Consider the following 25,476-nt stretch of genomic DNA (forward strand, 5'->3'; position numbering starts at 1 on the left):
AAATCGTTTTGAGTGGCTTTTTCAAGATGAGTTTACAAATTAAGCTTTTTCCTCTCAGCCACTGTAGTCATAGGGTCATCATGATTGGCATCGTGGTAAGGCTGGGCTCCACACATGCCCTATTCCACGATGAGCCCAAAGGCCAATGACAGGGTGCGCAGGTTGCAGCACCGTATGTTATCGTTTGTTTAGGATTTTGCCAGAATTTCTCATCAGTCGACTACTGATGTCACAGACTTCCTTTTGCTAAGAATCATTTTTGATTCCCTACCCTATTCATCATTCTATTTATGATGATGGCTTAGAGTATCATTCAAAAGTAACTGTATTATTACAGCAAACATCATTTGTGTAGTATACCCGTTTCCTGCTGCCGCATGCCCATGCCATGTAGCCTGCCCGTACCCTATCACGTAAACTTTTATAAATGAACAGATGAAGATTGTTGGTTCCAGGTTCATGTTTTTGGGCACAATCTCAATGTATTCATCTTGAATACCTTAACATGTTTTCTGATTCTGTTCTGCTTTGCCACCATTTTACCAAACCCCCTGAAATTAATTGGTTAATAAAACGTGTATTTCTTTTAGTTATTTATTCAAATATGTTTATATGTCTAACTCTCCCACCAACGTAAGCAGAGCCACCATCAGCCACTCATACATCCTAGGGAAGCTCCTTTATATATGAGAGATGCCATCATGTAATGAATGGCGGGTCTTATGCCTCTGTTAGCTGAAGCGATTTGATGGATCTATCCTCTGACTATTCTGCGTGTGCAGTAGGTGTCCGGGAGTTATCATACTAGCATGCTCTGGAAGTACTGGTACCGATATTGGCTGCTACCACCCCTCAGGGCTTGTTTGTCACCAATGACTCCTCATCTAACCCCATAACTAGCTCTCTCACAGATAATCTAGAAACCTTCAACCTGATAATGCATTCCACTGCCCACCCACACTGCAGGCCACACCCTCTATCGCAGTTTTCAGTGCCACAAACATCATATCCACTCTGCCCCACAGACCCCAACATGGACAAATCACTCATCTTCTCCTTACTATCTTCCCCACCAGCCCCTTCCTAAGACCCCCCCCTGGTAAGACTAACAAGGACCTAAAGATCAGAAATTATAAAAACCAAAAAAGCATTCTATGAGAACAGAATCTTGAACTCTCGCAACCCAAGCAATGAACTGCATAGAATCATCTCTGAATTCAAATCACCAGGTTGCTCACCCCCTCCTCCACCCAACTTCCAATGCAATGCCTTATCAGAACATTGTCATAACATCGCTATAGACAGGCATTGTGCCATCATCTCTAAAATACAAATAATGCCCCATCTGTTGCCGCCCACCTCCTATCCCCTGTCCAAACTACCTCCCGATGTAAACCTTCACCTCTTTTCTCCTCGAAATCACAGCAGGAGTTCCTCTCACTGCTAGCACAAAACCGCCCATCAGGATCCCCTGAGGACCCTTGCCCGCCCATCCTAAAAACAGCCTAAACTCAACCTGTGCAGTAAGTATTACACGCTCAATCCTTAACCAATCTCTCACACCAGGAATCTTGCCTTAAAAACCTTCATCAAAGCCCTCCTCAAAAAACTTGCGCTTGAACAACTCCTTCCGCAGAACTACCGGCCCATTTCCAACACACGCTTCATGTCCAAACTCATGGACTGCACAGCATACAAGCAACGTGGTCACTACACTGAAGCCAACAATCTCCTTGATCATGTTCAATTTGGCTTCAGACCTTTCCGAGGAACTGAGTCCTCTATATTGCCCTTTTGTGACGATCTAAAAAGAACAGTGGACTCGGAAGTATGCACTGTACTCATTCTCCTTGACCTCTCTGCCACCTTCGATACTATTGACCACACCATTCTCCTAGACAGGCTACACTCTCTGTTAGTCAAAGACACTGGGGGTCATTACGAATGCGGCGGTAAGGGGTTAACGGTGCCGGTAAGGATGCCGGTGCTGTGAACTCCTTACCGCCTCATTATGAGGTCACTTAGCGGGTCCCACTAAGGCCAGCTGGTAAAACCAGCCGTCCTTAGCGGGAGCCGCTAAGGGATCAGGGAGCTAATAACGGCCTGTTATTAGCTCCCTCCCCATTCCCATTGAGCCCTATGGCATAATAGCACCATGGCTGCCTCCAAACTCGTAATGACCCCCACTGTCCTCACTTGGATGTCCTGCTTCATCTCCAATCGCTCGCAAATCATGCTCCTCCACACGTTGACTCTGCACCCCTCCCAGTGTTGAAAGAGGTCTCACAGGGAGAATTCCTATTTCCCCTCCTCTCCAATATCTATCTCAGTCCACTTTCCTCACTCATCCACTTCCACAATCTCACCTGCTGCAATATGCAGACGATACCCATATCGTTCTTAAAGTCTGAAAATCACCAGACCCGTCCAAATCTCTCATGCCTCATGTATATTGACCCTGGGATGATGACCAATCACCTCAATCTCAACCCTTGGAAAACAAAAATCCTAGTCTGTGGAAAAAATGCACTCCTTCTCTAACCTATCCCCTGGCCACACTCTCTAGGCACCCCCATCCCCTGGGCAACCTCAACTTTGGTGAAAAACTTCGGCTGCACGCTGGACACAGATCTATCCCTCTTCCAACACATCAACTCTGTATCCAGAACCTGTCTCTTCCACCTACGCATCCTCAGGTGTATCTTCCCCTACCTCACCTATCCTCACTGAATCTCTGCCATCCTCACAATCATTCTCTCTCGGCTAGATTATGCAAACTGCTTTTATCTAGGTGGACCAGCGTTCCTACTTAGGAAACTACAAAGAGTCCAAAACGCTGCAGCCCGCCTGCTCAACGGCCTCCCTCCAATAGCACACATCAGACCCACACTCAGAGTCCTCAACTGGCTCCATATTGGATGATGAACTACATTTAAAGTCATGTGCATTACACACCATGCCATCCACAATACAGCTGGGAATTCCTCCAAGACAACTAATACCCTACCGACCCTCCAGGACACTCAGATCTGGCACAGCCTTTCTCCTAGTTATCCCCTAATATAACTACACCAGAATGGGCGGATCCTCCTTCTCCATCCAAGCTCCAACCATCTTGAACTATATGCCCCTCCACATATGCAGCATTGACAATCACCTTCCATTCAGAAAGGGCCTCAAAACCTGACTTTTTCCTTCCTCCTCTTGAAACTCTCCCACTCTGTACTGTAATTGCCCAAGCACACAAGTACAGGCCCAGACCCAACTAAACACCTACTTTCCAAACTAACGTGGATGCCAGCAGCATTCACAGTGGCACACTGTGAGGAACTTAAATTCTCTTCCTGCCCCACACACACAAGTACTGGCCCAGACCCAACTAAACACCTACTCTTACAAACCACCCTGCAAGCCAGCAGCATTCATAGCGGCACACCACAAGATACTTGCATTCTCATCTCCCCCCCTGCCACCCACCAGATGATCATACTTCACCCCCGCCCTGCCCAAACCACCAACTCTGTAATCTGTGCAATCTGCTCACTTAACAGTGATGCTAAATCTGATGCACCTTGGATGTGGCAACTTTAAAGATACAGTGACAGAGTGCTCTTTCAGACTGACCACTTGAGATAGTAACAGTAGCAGGATCAGTTTGAACCCGAGACAGCTATGATTCTCGCACTCAGCTGGAGGTCCCTACCCAAGCACACAGAAGGCTAATCTCATAGGTTGCACTGGGGGCAACGAGGAAAGGCACCAGTTCAACCGGGGCTATTGGGCATGGAACGTACTTTAATAGCTACGGAGACAGGAACAGAGACACACTAAGAAGCACTTAGAAGGTTCTTTCTGTTGGGGATAGGAACGTTACTATTGGTCTCGGCTATACTTGGTTGGATCTATTTAATTTATTTCTTATTGCACTCAAAGAAATGCACCAGTCTGGTCCTCCACAAAGATAGTTTGCTAGCACAACCAAAGATGCACTTGAAAGACCATTCTATCATCTTGAGAGACCTAAGAAAATGATACCGAATGAAACACTGTCAGGGACTAAGGTATGTATAACACGCACCACGTCTGTTGACACATGCCACCGCTCCCCATCCATGGACTCTAGAAGGCAGCTGGGGCTATGCAACTCCAGTCTAGAAGCTTGTATAGCCATCCATAGTGAAACCCCTGACGTACCTCAACACCTCTGCCCCCCATCGACGTAACCCTCTCAACCGACACTCAAACTCCACAGGAACCCCAACCCCCCGTACCCCACCTCAATCAGTCTCAACCCCTCTGAATGATCCTACCACACCCACCACCCACTGGGCACCCATGTCCGCCAAGCTCCTACTGTGATGAGCATCATGAAAACCACCTCCCCCTACGAAGGCACATGCATCCTTTTTAATGCCCGCTCCGTAGCAAGAAACAGGCACAGCATCTTTCACCTCCTATCCTCTGACAATCCTGACCTCATTTTCATCATCGAAACCTGGTTCTCCCATGACTTTACCCCATTAGCACACAAAGCCTTCCCCCCTGGCTACTTGCTATAGCACACAATAGACCCTCCAGAGGCGGAAGAGTGGCAGTCCTCTTCAAACCCCATTTCTCTGTCTCACTCATTGAATCCCAGACATGCAATGCCTCCTGTGCATCCCTTCCAGTAAAATGTTGCTACCATCGACTTTCACCCACAGCTTCCTACTCATCTACAGACCTCCTGGATACAACAGACATTTTGCCAACAACCTGTGTGACTCAATAGCTACCATTCAGGTAAATCAGCCTTCTCCTACACTCCTGGGAGACTTCAATATCTGGTTCAATATGCCAAACAACCCCATGACTCATCCGCTGGTTAACAGTCTTGATGCGCTCAACCTCTCCCAACATACCACTAGTCCAACCCACTCAGTTGTGCACACCCTTGATGCAATTTTCAGCTCCCATGACCTGGTTTATATATCATGTCCAAAACCACTTTTCTGGACAGACCACTTTATTATCTCTACCAACACACAAACCCCTCCTACAGCTCCCCCTGCCCCCTCCCCTGATCTCAAATGCTGGAACAAAGATCCTTCCCGACCTAGCCACACACAGCACCTTTAGTGCAGTGGCACAGGGGTGTCTTTCAGACTCCCCAAGGTTTAAATACCTTCTCTGGGACTGACTACTGTCTCCCAGAGCATGTGAAGTTAGATTTACTTTACTAGTCCTTTTAAATTCATAGACGCAGAACACGCTATCTTCCTATAGAGTGCTGGAGGGGTTGCTTAGCATTCCTCTTGAAATGGCTGGTGGCAGTGGTTTTAGAACAAACTACCATGATTTTTGCCGATCGCAACCACCGGTGGCTAAAAATCATGTCAGCCATGTTTTTCAATATGGCTCCCATGACCCCTCTGTAAAAACAGACTGCGGTCATCTTTTTTCAACGTTTCTTTTAGGAAAGGTCCTTCTTGTGTTTAACTCTGCGCGCCAAACCATGTTTGGTACCTTTGCTCTCTGGTGTGATTGGCTGGCTGACTGTCTGGCAAGGACAGCCACCCTGCTGGGTGAGTGACAGCTAGGGTGGAATTAATGGGAGAAAACTGTTTAAAAGGCGAGTCTCCAGGACTGAAAGGCAGAGCCGACCGCTGGAATGAAAGAACTGAAGACAAGCTGAAGGAAGACGACTGCTGCAACTCCTGGACCGTTGGTTTGCCCGGTGTAGCCCTGCTGCAGGTCCGAATTGCCTGAAACTCCATCGACAGAGAAGCTCCTTCAAGGACGACTTCTTCCCTTGAGCTGGTGAGAACAACTAACTCGTAAGCCATCTGGACACCGTCTCCATACTGGTCGAATTTTCTTCAGAGTGCTGTTGAAAACGGGATAGCCAGTGAGAAGGATACCAGTTTGTGGTCTTTAAGGCACTCACACCTTAAATCCGATGTTTTGCCAAGCTTGTTGCCTCTTCCCTGGGCAGTGCAGGAACCTCCCGACATCCTCCTTCTTGTCCCCACGACTAAAGCTCAGGAACAGCGAGATGTGCAGGAACTGCCAGGAAAAACTGCCTCAGCTACAGCTTTTCTTCATACCTAAGGTACTGTGCAAACCCGGTGTGGAACTCGTTTCTGCCGCGTGAAAGTTTGTGAAACGTTCCCAACATTGGGACCTCGTTCGCTCCTAAGCCAACGTATAACTCTTTTTCTGGCAAACTACTTCATCAAACATTGGCAAAGACTTAACCGTTTACTACCAGAACTGCGCTATCCTATCCAAGACTCTGAACCATTGAGTTTGGCCATGGCCTATTGAATTGAATTGCTGGTTGTAGTGAACTGAAACTATTTCCCTGCCTATGAAAGTAATTGTGCTTTCAATTCTTTTAACTTTGTCTTTCTACCCCTTTTGAAAGTAACTGAAGTGCCATTTTGCTCCCACTTCCGGGGAGTTTAACTTGTTTAGAAACATATTGGTTGTGTACTGTAGTATATTCATGTGTGATATTGAGCTGCTTTCTTACTAGTGGAATGTTTTCCAAATGACTGTGTAAATAAATGTATATTCTTTTACCAAGAAACCTTGAATAGGGTTTGTTTGAACTACTGTGATTGCAAGTCCTTTGTGTAACATATTGTACTGCTCACATTACTCTTGAGATAAGTCTGGCTGCTCAGCCACTGATACCACATAACTGTGTAGTACGAGGTTGTACCAAAGGTGAAATTGTGTTTATGCTTGTAGTCTTAATTGTGTGTAGTTTTCCCAAAGAGTACTGCATGTAATTCTGCCTAACATTGGGGAATACCAAAAAACAAAATAACTCTCTTGAACGCAAATGACGAGCATCTAAAACCGATCTCAGCAGATCCATGTTCGCCCTGCAACACCCTAACTACAAATCCGAAATTCAAAAGTCCAAAAAAAGCCTATTACAATAAACAAATTCTCAACTGTGGCACCCGCATCAAAGAACTCTGCATGATCATATCATAATTCGTGAAACCTTCATGCACCTCTACCCAATCCACCCCCACACAATCACTCTACGACTCCCTCTCACTACATTTCTACAACACTGCACTTGACAGGACAGCAACCCTTAACACCAAACTGTCCCTGCTCTCTCTCCCCCTTCTCATCACCGACTCTTCCCAATCCCATTGCCCCAACGCCTACCTTCCCTACTTTCGACTCCTTCAAACCCATCTCCAGAGATGAGTTCCTTGACCTACTATCAGCCAGCAAACCCTCTGGGTAGCCCCTTGAACCCTGCCCCGCCTCTGTGCTGAAATAAATATTCTCATCTACCTGCGCAGAAGAACATGAGATAGCCATACTAAACCTCCCTCACCTCTGTCATCTTCCCTGAAGCCTTCAAATAGCGCATGTCAAGCCACTTCTAAAAAGGGCATCCCTTGACTCCCTTTACCCCAAGAATTACGTGCCGACCTCCAACACCAGATTTCTTGCGAAACTCATTGACCAGACAGCATACTCTCAGCTCAGCTCCTTTGTAGAATCCAACTGTCTCCTCGAACCCGCAAAATCAGGCTTCAAACCATGACATGGAACAGAAAACACTCTGATCTCGATCTGGGATGATCTCAAGGTTGCTGCAGACTCTGAAGGCTGCACACCACTGATTGTCCTTGATCTCTCTGCGCCCTTTGACATGATTAACCAATCAATCCTCGATGACCGCCTTCACTCCCTAGGAATCCATGGCACTGCTCTCAAATGGATTGCCTCCTTCCTCAGCAACATGAAACAAATAACCCTCCTCTCCCCTTTTGTCTGAACTGCTTGCTCGGTGAACACTGGAGTACCCCAAGGCGCACGCCTATCTGCTCTCCTGTTCAACCTCTATTGGACCACTCTACCAGGAATCATCCGCACGCACAACCTCTGATGTTACAACTACGCTGACGATACCCAAATTATTTAAAGAATCCCGAAGACATGCACCATCCCTCGTCCCAACCTTGAAGCGTGTCTCCGCGATATTGACAGATGGATGACAAAAAAAACCTCCTTTTAAACCCCGAAAAAACTGAAATCATGGTGTGTGGCAATACTGCTCTTCTCCCGCATCCTCTACGATGGACCCCCCTGGACCCCCCTTCGATATAGTCAAAAACCTATGGTATCAGGCCTAACCCTCTCCTGTCAGATCAACAAAGTGTCAAAATGCTGTAACTACCACCTCAAACTTCTCAGACGCATTTTTCCCTACCTCTCCTACCTGAGCAGACTTGCCCCAGTTATATCTATTGTGATGTTGAGAGTAGACTATGCCAACTCCCTATATCTCGGAACACCGGTATACCAACTCAACAAACTCCAAAGAACCCAAAACGCTGCCGCAAAACTGCTCCTCGCCCTGGGTCATCGAGACCACATCTCACCTGCTCTCCGCACCCTCCACTGGCTCCCAGTCGTACGAAGAGCCACCTTCAAGACCCCATGCATCACTCACCGAGCAGTGCACAAGACTGGCCCAATGTAACTACAAGAAAAGATAAAGCCCAACCTCCCATCTCGCACCATAAGATCAAGCACTGCCCTATTTCTAGTGATTCCAACCTCTAACTCTGTCAGGATTGGAGGATCCGCCTTCTGAACCTTGGCCCCAACTCTGTGGAACTCACTTCCCCCACATATTCGACACACCCAATACTATATGACCTTCCGCAAAGCTCGAAAAACGCAGCTCTTTCTGTAATGCCGACTATGACCATCTGAGGCGACTGAGTCCTTGCAACCCGATGACAAATGCTCAATGAGACCCCGAGCAATGACGCCACTGAATACTCTTATTAAGTCACTATTAAGCAAACGTGCGCTTGAAATCCGGAATAACAAACTCCTTAGATCATAGCTCCACCCAAACACTCACCTCCCATATCACTATGCTTACTCTCTACTCTACACCTACACACAATTTGAGTGCAGCTACACCGCTCGAACGATTTCGGCCTAGCTGCTCACATACTCCATGAACACCTCATTCTAATAAACGTAGCTACATCCCACGACAACCGGCCTAGCTGCTCACATAAGCATCCTACACAGGCCTAGTGCAGCCAGAACACAAGTTTGGTGTCGATCCTCCAGACTGCACACATTCAACTAATATCATTACCAACACACCTAATGCTGGGCTGCAGCTACCATCAGGAAATTGCATTAGCTGCACACATAACTGGGGCACCCAATCACCCTATGACACCTCACTCTCTCAACTGACCTGGACTACGGTCCACCAGTGCTAGGAGGTCCTACCAATGATATATAGAGCGCTATGTGAATGCCAAATAACGTAACATAACATACAGTGACAACCTATGTAAAAAATGTGGTCCAGCTGGGCACACATCGAATCACCTGCACTAGCACTCTGTCCGAAACCACCACCAACATCACCCACGTGCCTGACCTCGGGGCTACTTACTGGGGCACAGCCTACCCTTCTTATTCCTAACCTGGCAAAATGCACACAAGCATCTTAAACTTAACTCTTAGAATCTCGCATTCATGAACTTCGGTCCAGGGCATTCCAACCACAAAGCTCATTGAGGCCATACAAATGGGGAAACAGCGCTATATAAATGATGATTACAATTACAATATGCTGCGGATACACTTGTTACATAGTGCTAAAACAACCCTTTTGGTAGTTTATAAGCTGGTTGAATGAGCCAGAGTTGTGTATTCCTACTCTGCTGCCCCCTACTGGCCGAGTATTATACACTATGGCTGTACAGCATTTATTTGATACCGTAGGAATTTCCTCACGATTTTTTCATTGAGGGAGAAGTCATCAAATTATTATTTTTTGTAGGCCATTTTACGGCAAACGTATGCTTGGAGAGACCTCTTGCAGCCCCTACCGCACACTTCCACCTTCCACCTTTTTTTATTACACTAATCCCCCACCCCACATACCTTTGCGGTGAAATTAATTGACAAGAATTCGATGATTTCTCCCTCGATGGAAAACCTGCGATGGAATCTGCCTAACCCTTGAAGGCTACCCATATGAGCAAGAGCAGCGCAAAGTCCTATCCATGGGTACAGCCTTGCGTTGCAGAGCAGCATTTTTTTTTTCACACGCCTTCACATTGTGTTTAAAGATGCTAAGAATAAGTTGGATCTATTTCATCCCAGTGGATATTACAGCAGATACGACCCTGATTATAATATTGAGATTATTCCCACTTAGCAATATATCATCAGCTTCTGTGGATTCTTGAATAGGTGACAGAGTTAAGGATGCTGCATACATAAATGAAAGGTTTTTCAGCCCCACACGCCCCCGACGCCATGGCACTGAAACATTAGTCTGCATATTGTGTTACCTAGAGGCATTGTAGCAGAGTGTTCGCCGTTCCCGCTGTCTGACGCAGTCTTCTCGGTAGGCAGCACGTCTTTACTGCAAAGCAATGCAACATATTATAGGCATTTTATTATTGTATTCAGCCTGGCAACAGCACGAACATAATGTGACAAGTAGACAACAACACCATTTTTACTTTATCTCTGTTCATTATTTTCTACGTTGTTGTGGTGATTTGAGTGCTTTTCAATTTTTTTGTTATCTAGATGCACGTGTTGCTTTCAGAAATGTGTTGACAAATAACTCGGGAACAGCCCCGGTTCAATTCAAAGATACTGGCCAAAGCCATTAGACACAATGTTCTGTGTTTCGAATGGCTCTGGATCAGCGTCAGAGAGGCACTGGAGAATTGCAGGCATATCAGGAAGCAGGTGGCATTCGAGAACGTGCGTCTTGCTGATGCTCATCACGTCTCTATGATGCGTTGGTGTCTGCAGTCATCTCTTCGTACACAGATTGGATGAGAGACCTGGCCCTCATTCGTCAATCCGTCTTAATGTACTGTTCGCAGTTTTCGCAGTAAACAAAAGGAAATTCAATTTCATGTTGAGATTCAGAACGACACATGCTTAAATGCAATTCAACTCTGTTTGGAAACATATGGGTGATTTTCAAATTAGCCATTATCATTTTAGTCCTCACCTCTAATATCTTCTTGATAAGATTTATTAGATAATCATTGCAGTCTGCACCCACTGTTTGCCACTCGTGCTCGGATCGGGAATAAAATAACAATCCTTTACACTTGCCTTTCTTTTCAAGAAGAGTTTTCCTACTGTCTACCGTACATTTTTTTGATTTTTTTCCTGATAGCCTGATGCACAAGCATTGGCAAAGACAACAGTTTTGGCTTTTGTACATTGATGTCATTGCACCAAAAGGCCAGAGGCAGCACAAGTTACAACATGTTGCAGAAGACCTCACAGGAAGTGACATTGAATGGCATTTAACCCTGATCCCATCACAGGAAGTAATGCCATATGGCCTTTTGCCTTGGTAACATCAAAGGAGGTGATATTGAAATAAAAAACCCGACAGTAAGTGTATGATTAATAAAACGACTAGAGGCTATTTTGGTTTTCACAAATATATTAACTATGGTGCTTTCCTCCTTTCCTCATATGTAATGGGAGCAGACATGATATGGAGGGGGCTACGCCTAGTAGGACCATCAGAGACTAAGAGCACTGATTTCTCATGCCAGATCTGCCTCTATTGGCAAACGCCTCACATGCCAGGTACTGCCATAATATGCTAAATACTTCATAACATGACAGGCACTGCTATTAAATGCTAAGTGCAAACCCATATCCCCAATTGTGCCATCTTTTACCAGCTTAAGACACATCCGCCATGTATGGTCACCATACAGAAGCTACAGCCACACAAACCCAAGTGCAGTGTTCACTGCCAACTATTGCCTTGATTGGCCAGGTGCTCTCTTTTTATGCCAGGTTAAGTGTGAATGTTACATACATTGTTTGGCGTGTCTGTTTTTTTCTTGGGTAAACACCACTAAATCATTTTTGTTGATCTCAATTTGAAATGTCAGGGAGATTAGGCCCAGTGAGGTAATTCAGTTAATTACCCAGGATCACACATAATGCTAAAGTGGAACATCCGGGACTTTTTCACTGTCTGAAAAGTACCCAGTAGAAAACATTTCTTATAATCACATCTCTAATTTTACACCAGCATACTAATATTTCTGCATTATGTTAGTTATTTCATGAGCAGACACAGCCGTTTGTGCTTAATACAGCAAATGTAAGAAACACCAAACCATATTCTAAATTGATCTGAAAAATAGAAAATCTTTGCTGAAACGTGTTGACTAATGAAAGTTGTATTATTATGTGTGATGTGCTGCAGGAGGAACAAAATAACTAGTGGTAATTACTTGGAGTTATCCCAACCCATTGATACATATTGCGTACTTAGGTACATTTCCCAAATGTATAAAAGTACATATAAATAATTCCTTTGTACTGTTACATTGAAGTGTTGCACATAAGGCATAAAACATCACTCCTAAGTAAACAGCAAAAACAAAGATCACACAGACACACACACACAGACACACACACACAGAAAATGTGTGCATAGTAATAAAACACACGACAATAATAGTTCTGGAGATGCCATAGGATGTGCTATTTGTGGAAAATATTTCACTATGCAAATGGGAACGTCCTGAACTCTTCCACGGATTACTTGTCGTGGAGTCTCCCACTGTGCAAGCAGTCATCATTTTGACCTGTTGAATGGGACTAAACACACTTAACGTGCCTAAACTAAACATCACTGTGTTTTTACTGAGCCACAAAACACAATTTGACATCTGCATGAGTACATCATACCGGGTCTGTGAGGAACAAGAGACAGAGGGGTGTAGAGGCAAAAAAGGGTGGCGAGAAGTTAAAGAAAGCAGAGGAGAGGAGCAATGGGGGTAAGAGAGTTGGGCGTTCAGGGAAAATGGGAAGATCATTTGGAGTGTATGTGCCTGTGCTGCAGAGAGTGATGCATGACCTGTAGGTTACAGCCATCATTCCTAATATCATACAATGGGGGGTGAGCGCTGATTGGAGATATGTATGTGCACCAGGCAGCATGTGAATTCAACACCATTGGCATAGCTCAGTTGGCCAATGCAATTTCTGCAGAGATGTATGTGTACAGACATCTTTGGTGTTGTGCTAAAGTTAAAATAAAGTTACATGTATCTAGAAGACAAACACGGAACCCCTCCTTACACATTCAGATTATCACCTCGACGGGGCCACCAGCTAAAGGCCATCAGCATCCACCGCCATCCAGGATCGGGCCTAGTCACAGGTGAAAATGGAGGCCCTTGCAGCAGAAGGATGTGATGCAGTCAACTTCAAATCCACGATCAAAGCTTAGTGGGTGAATGCAACTTCTGTTTACAGAGTTCTGTATGTACAGAGCTGTTTATGCAGGGTACTTTGGACCTTTAGTGTGGCTTCAAAATAAAATGACCTCTGGAACTTTTGTGATATCAATACAAGAGATTAACAAACACACGTATGTGTGCAATAGCGTTCAGTGGAGACCATTTGAAATAGTCAACTCTTGTATATACAAGGGCACCCTGATTTAGGGTGAAAAACAGCGGCCTGCAGAGGCTGATTATTGAATCAGAGAGAACATTGCTTGTAATATAAACAGGCTGGAAAATGTGCATCCATATAGTCGTGCAGGACTAATCTGATTGGTCAAGGTGTGTTGGACCCTCGGATGACAACTCTGTTCTGCATTCAGGAGGGCCCTTGAATACTGTGAAAAAAGAGCCTGGAATGTCTATCCAACATACATGCACATACATGACATGCTGTGCAACAGCAGATAAAATCAGGGCTCAAGTCGAAAGTACATGCGGGGGGGGGCGGAGTCCACCCACCTTTTCCAGAGGGTGGACTCAGTCCCCTTTAGCTAAAATTAGAAACATTGAATGTCTTTTTTGAATTTAGGAATTAAAGCGGACCTCAGGGATCGAACGACAGTCGTCAGGTTTGCAGGCCAGATACTTCACCACTGAACTATAAAATCTGATGAAACATTATAAACAACTATAGGTGAAACGTCCCATTTCAGTACTTCAGGTTCCAGGGAAAACATTTGTAATGGTTCTTGGAGTTTAAAACATGCACACCTTTTAACGTTTTCAAAAACACTATTAAAAGAAAATATCCTCTCTTGGTTTTGTGTGTATGTTGATTTTATGAAAGGCAAATGCCATTAATGAAGTGTGCATATTTCACCTTGATATGCTAATTTCTAACAACATCACACCCCATTGCGTTTGCTGATGAGTCTCCCACTTTAATTTGTAGGACTTGACCCCTGAATGAAATGGATGTTATAGATGTGTTGATGATCCTATGACCAAAATCTTTTATCAGGAAGTTATAGGAGGGCTAGAACATGCGCCTTGTCATTCCTCGCGTGACCTGAATTCTTATGACGTGTATTACATTAATACTGAAGAGCACATTTTCGAGTCTCCACATAATTACATGGGGGGGACCTGTGATGTTTGCAGGTTGGGGACCTTTTATATATACACTTCAGCGTATACAGGTTCCTCCCGTGTTATTTCTCCTCATTTGCAAGGCGGAGTGCCAAAGGGGGCTGTAAAAAGGTGACGCACATGTGAGTGTGACTCATTTTACGCCTGCACGGGATTTTTATGCAGGCCTACAGGAAATGGATTCCTCTGAAACCCACCGTGCATTAGGACCTGCCCGTGAGCAGGCAGATTCCATAGGATTCATTAGTAAATGCTGCCTGCAAAGCATACTTGTGAGCAGCGTGTACACTTCAACTAAATGGAGTGGAAAAATGAAAGTAAAAGTGAGATTGCCTCGCTATTACTCTTTCCATCTCCACTCCCCCTCGTGGTCACTGAAAACTGCATGCATGAGACCACTCAGCCTGTACATGATTCCCCTGCATGCAATGTACGATTTATGCAAAATAAGGCTGTTTGCCTGTTTGAATGAAATTATTATTTCTGGTTTAAGCATCATGCCTTGGCTGGATTCTTTCCACCAACAGAACATGCAAAACAATTTGCATGTTTAAATACATTTCAAAAATGAAATGCAGTGTGTGCATATGATGCAAAGCAATTGTATGTTACACAGCAGTGACATCGCTTGTAAGCATCGTTAACATTCTGTTCTGAAATTGATTTCATGATGCTTATTACAACACTTCCATTCACCAGCAGTCGTTTTAGTGTGTGTATTATATTATTATTAATCTGAAAACACTCACTTTCAGGCATTACTTTGAAAGTCATTTCAGCGCTTTTTCAGATGATCATATCATCACCTCAAAGTCACCATCATTGCTTTCTTGACACATACATACAGAGTAATTACTTTACAAGTAGTATAATGGTTGTGTTGAGCTATCCCTTGATAGTGCGCCGAAAAATAATGGAATGGCAAGTAGTGATGATTAATCAATTCCTGTTTATTTTTGTGATGTTAGAGCCTTTGTGGATGACACGTGTTTCGGCAGAGCTGCCTTTATCGAATCCAGGCTATATAGATAGCTCATAAGTCACAGGACACTCGTACATACGGAGGACTTCTTTGTATCAGGAGGGATTCATCCCTGTGAACTTCAGCACCTTTATGCATTATGCAGTGACTTATGAGCTATCTATATAGCCTGGATTCGATAAAGGCAGCTCTGCCGAAACACGTGTCATCCACAAAGGCTCTAACATCACAAAAATAAACAGGAATTGATTAATCATCACTACTTGCCATTCCATTATTTTTCGGCGCACTATCAAGGGATAGCTCAACACAACCATTATATATTGTCACAAACGGAGTGGAGGGACTCTAAGTCTCCGTAGTAGCTAAACCTGGTGCAACGCAAGATCTTTAACATCACCTCAACTCTCATGGACAAACCCTTTTAATTTAACGGGGCGCGTAGGTACTGCAGCAGGTGTCATCACAAACAGTCCCTCACTAAGAATGCAATACTTTACAAGTAGCACACGTCTGCCAGTTAGTATTTGCAGACGCATACAGTTAGTTATGCACATTGTGAAAACAAATCGTTTAAAGCATCTATTTATAATGTCTATTTCTGACAAAGAGGTGGGAATGGCCGTAAGGATGAACATTTACATGGGCAGTCGACGAGAGGTGTGCCCCTGCTTCCACGTCTTCTCCCACCTACCTACACTCCAATGCCAGTAGGTTTGGCCCACAAAGGGAGCTAGCACCACCTATTTTCCAAACCCATAAGAGGCCTAGCCATAGCTTCTAAACACATGTTGTCACATACTGTCCTCAGATGAAAGAACCGGAGTTATCTTCTAATTAATCCCAAAAAGGTGGCCCTGTAACTGATAAGGCCAGCCTCGTATTTCACATATCGCAGATTCCTGAGGTATAGACAGATTCCCCATCCACCCTTAGATTTACCATACCATTTCCCCACATTCATGAGCAACCCCCTCCTCCCCGCCCGCATATCCTAAAAGAATAAGATCTCAAGGATAAGTATTTACATCTGAGTTTGCAATCTCGGTTGCAATTAACCAAAGAGCGGTGCATTTCGGGTTTAGTGGTGAGAGGTGAAGGGGAGTGATTGGTGATTGTAAAGGGCTGCACATTGCTGCTCATCATGTGGGAACTTGGTGAAGAGACTAAGAGGGGCAGTCATTATACATCAGTTTCCCCCAGACAAGCATGATCATGGTATACCAGTAATATATCCTAATCTGGGCCTTCATCAAGAGAACCCAAATAATAAGCCAGTTAATTCTTCAACGGAAGGCGGTAAAAAAGGATAGTTTTGATAGTTTTAACCACTGACTTCATACAAAGATGATGTTTTGGCAAATCATAGAGACTAACATTAGGTTTTTTCTTCATTGAAATTGGATGGTAATCCTATTAAGTAATTATTTTCTCACCATTATCCCCTTAAATGTCCCTAGGACATTTTATATATATATAAAGGGCCACATTTTGACCTCTGCACCCGTGTATAAATCTTAACTTTCATTGAGGACTTGAATTGGGAATCATTGAAGTCCAGATTCTTTGGGCCCCTGGATGTCAGATTCATCAGAACACTAGGAATCCAGTACACTGACACATATAAGTACTTGGGAGTAGAGTTTGATGTCAAAAGGAGTTACTTTCACTGTATTCAAGCGCGCAAAGTGAAAGCTGCCCAGTTAACTGCGTTGATCTATCAATTTACCCGCACACAAAGCGGTTTTTCTATATGGGGGGGGCAAGACAGTTATATGTGCAATGCATGATCCCGATGATTTCCTATGGTCTGGAGTCATTACTTGACATGGATTTAGATTGGCTTGAAGTCCTTGAGGGTACATTTTGGAGGAAAATGTTGGGACTACCCCAGTCTATTCCCATGGCTATCCTAAGGCTAGAGTTAGGCCTTATATCATTTAAGGCACTAGTCTTAAGGAAGAGGGCCGAAATATATGTTAAGATCTGTAACAATCCCACAAACCATTTGCTCGCTAGACTAGGGGAAGAGATGGGTACCAAGAAGTTAACTATATTTAAAGAAAATATGGACCAGCTTTTTAATGATCTGGGCTGGATCCCAGTAAAGGCCAAAAGCTTCGAAATTACAAAGTGCCATCTAGGTAAACATGTTGACACATGGGACTGGCAAAACAAGTTTAGGGAAACTCAAAAGCTATGCACATGTAACCTATATGCTCTACACCTTTACACAAGCACAGCAATATCTTAACTTGTGCCCTGCAATTAAACTTAGAAGATTCCTGTTGTTATTAAGATTTAACCACTTGCCGGTCATGGAGGTCTTGGGTTAGCAACCACAAATACCCAAATCTCAACGGTTTTGCAGACTGTGCAAAGATAAAAACCAACTGGAAAGTTCAAACCATATATTAACACAATGCCCAAAGATGGCAACATCGTATGTAAAATACCATGGGACCTATGCATGCAATCTTGACCACATTAAAGATCAGGACTTTTGGTACCAGAGTATTAATACTTGGAATGCAAGCCTCCAAATTGCATTGTTTAATGTGTTTAATGTGTGGTGTACCTACTTAGAGAAACTGCCTGCGACACATATGGATTTGAACTGCAGCCAAGATGAGACTCAGTTATGGTCGGGGCTATTGGGACTATTGTGAGGGACCACCTAAAATCTAGAAGGGCTTTGTGCCCTAAAATGTGTTGAAAGGACTGTCATGGCCTGTGATCTTCTGTCTAGGCCAAACGGTAATGGGGAATGGTGAATAATCCCTTCCCTACCCTATATTATGAGATTCTATTATGTTGCTATGAAAATGTATGGTATGCTGCAGTATGTCAAGTTATGCCGATATCTGTAGTCTGTGGCTTCTATCTGAAGAGTAATTGACATGATAAGGATTTTAATATTTGAGATGTGATATTTGATTTGATATTTGGAAATTTTAATGTAATCCAATATAACCTATTTATGTGGAAAATATGCAGAAATTTGAGCAAAACAGTAATTGTTTAATACGTAGTGAAACAAATTGTAATAAGTTATAGTATGACATTTTACTTTTACCTTATCAGTTTTATTATTTTGCTCTTATCTGTATTCTATCTGTATCTTCTTGCTTTTATGTATGATTTATGTGTAAAAAATGTTATTTAAAAAACGGTATCACATTAAACTTAAATAAATAAATAATATTAATAAGGAGTGGAAATGATTTTAAAAAAAGGAAACAGCAAAGCAGAATTTGAACGCAGTTTAAAAAAATGACACTCGCTGAATTGTGCCGTTAAAAAGAAGAAATGAGAAGGGGATGGTAGGGCAAAGAATGGAGAATGCTTTTAGGTGATACCTTTAAACAGCAAGATGTCGTACAATCATCAAATTCTGGCTGTAGTGTTGCAAAAGGTCATGACTTACAGGGAACGATGCAGCAGACAAACGTACAATTGGAGTCTGTAATTAAGGGAGGTTGGTAGGAATTTGTCAGGTTCAAACTCAGAACCCATTTTAATTTTGAACATTGTAAAACAACCTCTTCTCCTTTTTGGACACTTCTGGATTTTACTCGGCCTAGGCAAACCTTGAAGAAGAGTCTGTTTGATATGCTTTGTGATACACCATATCGAGGATTTGAAGAATATAACAAAACTGGGTTATTAATGCCTTCCTCTGCTGTTCCTTCTAAGCACTGAACAGTGGTGGCAAGTGTAGTGGTTGAAGTCTCATCTAAGATATCCCTTAATGATGATTCAGAAGGATTGGATGAGTCAGACACATATAGGACTGTACTAAAAAGAGGATGGCTCAAGAAAAACTTCATCACTTGGGAGAGATAGTACTTTCTATACAGATAACTAGGAAAATGGAAACAGTGTAAAATAAGAATGGGCCTTCTCCGGAGGGGTCACAGCAAAAGGACTGCTACCTCTTATAGGCTAGCAGTTCCCCTGAGCTGCTACTATTATATTAAAAAAGGGCTGAACTGGAGATAAACAGAGTGAATCTCAAAAGAAAAGCTTTTGTACACAGAAGGTTCTGTCACCTGTATGGGGGTATGAGTTCTACTCTGCCTAATAAAGAGGTGATTAAAAGGGCACAAAAGAGGGACTCAGGAAGTCAGAGATTTGGAAAAACTTTAGAAATGGAACAACCTGCGTTTTAATCATCTGCCTGTTATACCCTGCTCTAGTAGTGGCCCAAAAATAGAAGGACGCTTAACTCTGATCTTTCATGTAATTCACAATGTTGATCTCAATTAGCAGACAACGATATAGTGATAACATGTTTTTTCACATGAAAGGCTTTAATGCTGAATCACACTGTACGTTTTCACCTGTATGGGAGAACTGGATTAAGATTTTCAGTGTACTAAGTATTTGCATTCATACATTGACACACAGCCATTGGATTTAATACAATTTCCCGCAAATGTTAATTGGCCAACCAATCTTTCATGTAGACTATCCATTCTGCATCAGACACCCTTGGTACGTGTCTTCAATTCTAAGAGTTTGACGTTAGTTTAACTGCGGCAAAAGGTACACCTCTGAGTTTATAACTCATGATTTGTGAAACTGATTTGGCATCAAGCAGATCTTTTCTGCTCTAATGTGATTGATGTTGTGATGCTTGCGTGAACAGTGACAATTTAAAAGTTCCTCTAGAGTCAGAAAGTATATTGTTCAAACAGTAGACAGAGAGGTATCTTTAGAATCCAAAGTTTCATTTTGTTTATGCCAGCAGAACACATCCTGGTTTGTCCAAAGAAGAGTTGTATATCAGTATTTTCTCACCGAATGTATTTGCAAGTCCTATTTGTTCCAGCGACAAAGAGCAAAATAGATAGCTCTTGTGAACACCCTGTTCCTTCTTACATACAAGAGTATAGTAACTTATACATAACATAGATACAATCACTGTGTACATTTTCTTTACGTTTAGTCAGGTTATCCTACTTGTTACAATTACTGCTATAGCTCCTGCCTCAGATAATGAAAAATGTGGCTGTCATGGATGACACAGAGTGGTAAGTTCAAACTTCTTTATTTCTTGCTATAAAGCCAAATACTCAGGCAAGAAGCTTAATTACCCCGTGTAAGGGTGGGATTTCAGAATAATGAATTGGAGAAAAGGAGTAGAAAAGTCACTGCATTCCCCTTTTTTCTGACCTCCCACTAATTTTGATTATAGATTCCCCTTAGGTACGTTTTTATAACAATGGGCCTCATTGATTCCACTGGATTAGAGAAGAGAAATATGAATATTTGTTTTGACGAAGGGATATAACAATAAAGAAAGTTGTTTGGAAGCACAGCGAAGTTGTAGTAAGGGGTGTACGTCACAACTTAAAGCGCCTTTTAAAAAGCTAAGTACATTTAATGAGCATCCTATATTCCCTGTCTCAACCCTCTCATATTCCCTAAGGCCAGCAGCCTCCTTGTCTCACAGGCTTTATCCCTTGTATTCCCCAGGGTTGATGCCTCTGTACTCCTCTGACCCATTTGTAAGCAGCCCCCATTCTCCAGATTCACAATCCATCCCTGCTATTCCCACCAACCTTTTCCTGTATCCATTTGTGGCATCCAACAGTACCTCATTTGGCCATATTGGGTTTTTCACATTGACACACTTAGCTATCTGTACTAGTATTTTAAACAGCTTTGTCCAGGCTTTCTCACTCCTGCAATAGGCTTTAGATTTACACCCTGTTAGATCTATTTACTTTACTTTATTTTTACATTACTTTATTTATAATGTGCAGCCATAAACCCGTAGGTGTGAGGGCGCAGATAAGACAAACTGGACACGAAACATTCACGGACCGATAGCTTGAGCTCCAAAACCCAACCAAACCTGAGGGATACAAAGCGCGCCTTACAGAACAGCCAGGTCTAGAGCTCTTTTTTAAACATGCTCAAGGACAGGGAGCTTCTCAAAGATACAGGCAAGGCATCCATAGTGACAGTCCGATACAAAAGAACGCCCCAACCTGGATTTTCTTAGTTTTACATCTGGGCAACAATAGGAGATTTTGGTTGCTGGATCTTACATTTCTGTAGCTAGGTTTTTCCATTATGTGATTTTGTAGGTATGTCGGCATGGTCCAAATTCGACACTTAAAGGTGATCACGAGCAACCTGAAGGTAATACGCGCCTCAACAGGAAGCCAGTGTAGGGCCCGACGTGATTCCGTTACATGAGAGCGTGACGAAAGTCCTGTTACCACTCCATTTTGAGTCACTTGGAGTCTGTTAATAGTTGCTTTACTGGCCCCCGCTAGGAGGCTACAACAGTAATCTATTTAAGAGCCAATTATTGCTCACGCAATTGTCATCACATTCTCTTGAGATATATATGGTCTCAAATGGGCTAGTATCTTAATATAATATGAAGCCGAGGCGACAGTGCAGCCTACATAGGCTTTCATATTCAGTATCTGATCCAGCACACTACTCTTTCTTGTATCATATCAATGGAACCCATCTTTGTTTTGGGAATTCAGCAATCACAACACGGCAGTCTTTTTAAATTGCATTCAGGGGGCAATCAATGTTAGCACTTAAGTGGTGTTGAGTACACTCCATGCAATTTTCAACTTTTGGAAGGTGGAGTGACAAATAAAGAGGAAAACCAGGCGAAATTGCCTTTACTATTTATTTATGCTTTGTCTTGTAAAAAACATAAATGCTGTCTGCAGACAGTGTTTACTAATGTATTACTATGGAATACACCTGCTCTGAAGCAGGTACTAATTCGATGTGCGTACCTTAGGAATCCATTTGTTTTACACTTGAATGCAAATCTTCAGGCGCTCTACCAGGATAGAGGAGAAAAACATGAAGAAAAGAAAACTCTGATATGTGCCCCTCTGAGGCCTTGACCGGGGACGGGAATGGACTGTAATGTAAAATTAAGGCATAGAGTCTTTTATGCTTTCATTTTACACTCCAGCTCGTTTTAAAATGACCCCTGTGACAAATCCATACAATGTGTCACTTCTTCCCAGAGGGGAGACCCCCTTCAAGGCTAGGAAGGTGATCCCGCTGCGCAAGGCCCTCCCTGGGGGGCTGGGTAAGTGGGACCTCAATGTGAGTGACTCCTTTCTTGGGGGCAAGGACAACCAGTCCAACAAGGAACTCCCAGTCAAAACCACTCTGTCTGCATATATGGATGTTTGAAAGACTTTGGCATTCTCTGTTACAATCATAAGGAACAAAGATCATTCTTTGATTCTATTGGTTTCAGGTAATGCTGAACTTCGCCTGAAGGCCATGATCAAGGAAGACGGACATAATTCATTTTGCCCAAATGACGTGCATACAGAGAGAGCGGACTGTGAATAGAGGAGAGAATCTTAGGGAGGGAAGAGAGCAACCGCTACGCAGAAGCAAGCTTCCCTAGTAACAATGTCCTGGAGTTGCAGAGCCACATCAAGATGTGGAGCCAGCAGTGGAGTGAGACCCGCTAGCTGGAAGCTAGATGGCGGATGCCTTGATCAGATGCTCCGGTCAGGGAACGAAACATGACAGGAAGACAACTGTCTTCTCTGGTGGCGCGACCACTGAGGAGCAGTGCTGGGCCTGTCACACAGCAACCGACGCCGAGACCAGAGACTGGAGAGTAGCCTGGGTCCCTGAGTTCCTCCCAGCAAGCGCCTGTTCTGTCTAACGCAGTACCGACAGGAACACAGACGCTATCGATTTGTTGACACCAGTGAGTCTTTTAACGGTTGGTTTCACGCAGTACCGAAGTCAACGTAGGTACGGAAAGCAGAGTGAAAGAGATATGAAGATTGCATGTCACGGCTGGAAATGCCACAAGAAGTCCGAGAACATTCGAGACTCTAACACTTCATGGCCCCACTAAAACAGATTGAAAGGGATACAGACATTATATGTGAAGGTTGGAATAGACAACCAGGCTATTAAAGATGGACATACACAAGTCATACGGGGAAGAAAGTGAAAAGGAGGGTGCATGCTCTGCAGCGAGACTAGCAAAGTGCATAGGCCATGGGATCTGTAAAATACCGAGCAAGCGGACGCCCTAAGTTAAATATTGTAATTGTCAAACAAAGACATCAAGCAGAGAACCAAATAGCTTTGGAGAGTCCTAGAGCCCAGGAAGTGGGCGACAGAGAAGTTTCCTGTCAAGTAATACTAAAAAGATTTGGACATTTGAAATAAAACCTGGGGAAAGTACAAGAAATAATTTTCTTCATCAAGGGGGAAAGTGAACCCCATTCAGAAGATAATTAAACTTTTTACCAAGAGACTCTATCTGAAGATTGTGAAAACTATACCATTGTGTACTACAGGAACTTTGAGACTGAGAGTAAGTCTCCTCCAAGTTGGGCCAGGCAGAAGCGAATACCGAGGCTATTGTACAAGCCTCTCCTTTTCACTTTTAGTTAGGTGTTTTATAAGGTGGTAGGTGAGAAGTTGGCAGACAAGTTGTGCCAAACATGAGGTCAGCTGGGCACATCCCTGTGGGGCTGTGGGGCGTGTGTCTATAGTTCCTCATGAGCTAGTATAGCACCTGTTCAAATGGTTTTCCTGCGACTTGGGCCACTTGGAGTGCCCTTTTAACGCTTTGCATAAATCATTTGACCATCCCATTGGCTTGGGGCAAGAGGGGCATTATCTTCCGGTGTTTGATTCCTATTAACTGTGCAAAAGTGGCAAAGTTTTGACTCGTAATTGTTGGACCATTGTCTGACTTAATGGTTTTTGGGATACCATAAGCAGTGAGAATGTGGTTGAATGCTGGTATGACGGACGTGGCTGCAGTGGAGGATATGAGTTGCCGTTCTGAGAATCTCGAATATTTGTCCTTCACTACCAAGACATAAGAGCCATCCCTGACTGGGCCAAAATAATCAGTCGCCAGCTCCTCCCAGATGCCTTTTGGCAGTGGGGACATCTGTAAGAGATTTTGCCTGGGGAATGGGGCCATAATGCAGCAAATGGTGCAGTTCTTTAGTGTCTCCTCAACTCTGTTGTCCAGTCGTGGGAACCATATCCTTTGTCTAAGTAACTTCTTGGTGGACATGACTTCCCTATGGCCTTCGTGTGCCAGGTCGATGACTTGCTGGTACAGTGACATGGGTAATACAATCTTGCATCACATCATGACAGTGTGGTCCTCCGTGAGTGTTATTTCCTCCTGCATGAGGGTTATGCCCTTGACATCCTCTTGAGTATCTTGGTTGAGGTGCCTTGCCATATCATTTGCATGTCTCATTTTTCCCATGATGATGCAGCGTGCAATAATGGCGAGCGCTCGGTCTGCTTCTGACTCCTGTTGGAGCATTGTCCAGGCGATCAGGAACAGCTTCATCTGATGAATGACATCATTCAGGTATGCCTCTGCACTGGCGTGTTCGTGCCAGGTGGATTCTGTGGGGTGGCAGGACAGGTAGTCTGCTGGATTCCTGTCTATCCCAGGTCTGTGGCAAATTGCCCCCATTTTGCTATCTGCATAGGCATCCTAGCCTTAGGGTTGCTGTAGATAGTGAGGAGTGCCTGGTGGTCTGTGATCATGGTGAACGCCTCCCCACAGAGGAACATTTGGAAGGACTCACAGGCCCAGACTACTGCTGGGATTGCCTTCTCAGCCTGCGAGTATTCCTGCTCGATGACCGACAGACTGCGGCTTGCGTATGCCACTATTAGCTTGATGTGAGGTGTCCCCTTGTCGTATTGCATCAGAATGGTGCCCAGGCTCATTGGAATGGCATCCACTGTCACTTCTGTTTCTTTGATTGAGCTGAAATGTGCCATGTCTGTGACGGACGTAATGTTCGTACGTATGGCCTCAAAAGTGGCTTGGCATTCAGGGGACCACTTGAACTCCTGCTTGTCCTTCATTAGCTCCCATAGCAGGGCACTTATCGTGGCAGAATTCTCCAGATATTGGGAGCAATAGCTGGCTAAACCTAAAAATAACCTCAGGTCAGATATGGCAGTTGGCCAAGGGGCCTCGGTCAGTGCAGCGACTTGCCTTGTTCAGAAACAATATGGCCAAAGAATTTGAAACTATGT

At 43.8% G+C, this 25,476-nt stretch overlaps 1 protein-coding gene across 2 annotated transcripts in view; it reads right to left on the bottom strand.

Moving 5' to 3' along the window:
• IMPG1 (interphotoreceptor matrix proteoglycan 1) overlaps positions 1-25,476 on the bottom strand; it is a 1,923,199-nt gene that overhangs the window by 1,304,106 nt on the left and 593,617 nt on the right. For both annotated transcript variants that reach the window (XM_069606284.1, XM_069606285.1), the window contains exon 5: positions 10,353-10,426. In XM_069606284.1, coding sequence (XP_069462385.1) covers positions 10,353-10,426 — 74 coding nt within the window. The remainder of the gene's footprint in view (positions 1-10,352; positions 10,427-25,476) is intronic.

The sequence above is a fragment of the Ambystoma mexicanum genome, chromosome 4p (assembly GCF_040938575.1).
Source record: "Ambystoma mexicanum isolate Mex_15411 chromosome 4p, UKY_AmexF1_1, whole genome shotgun sequence".
NCBI classification, from domain to species: Eukaryota; Metazoa; Chordata; class Amphibia; order Caudata; family Ambystomatidae; genus Ambystoma; species Ambystoma mexicanum.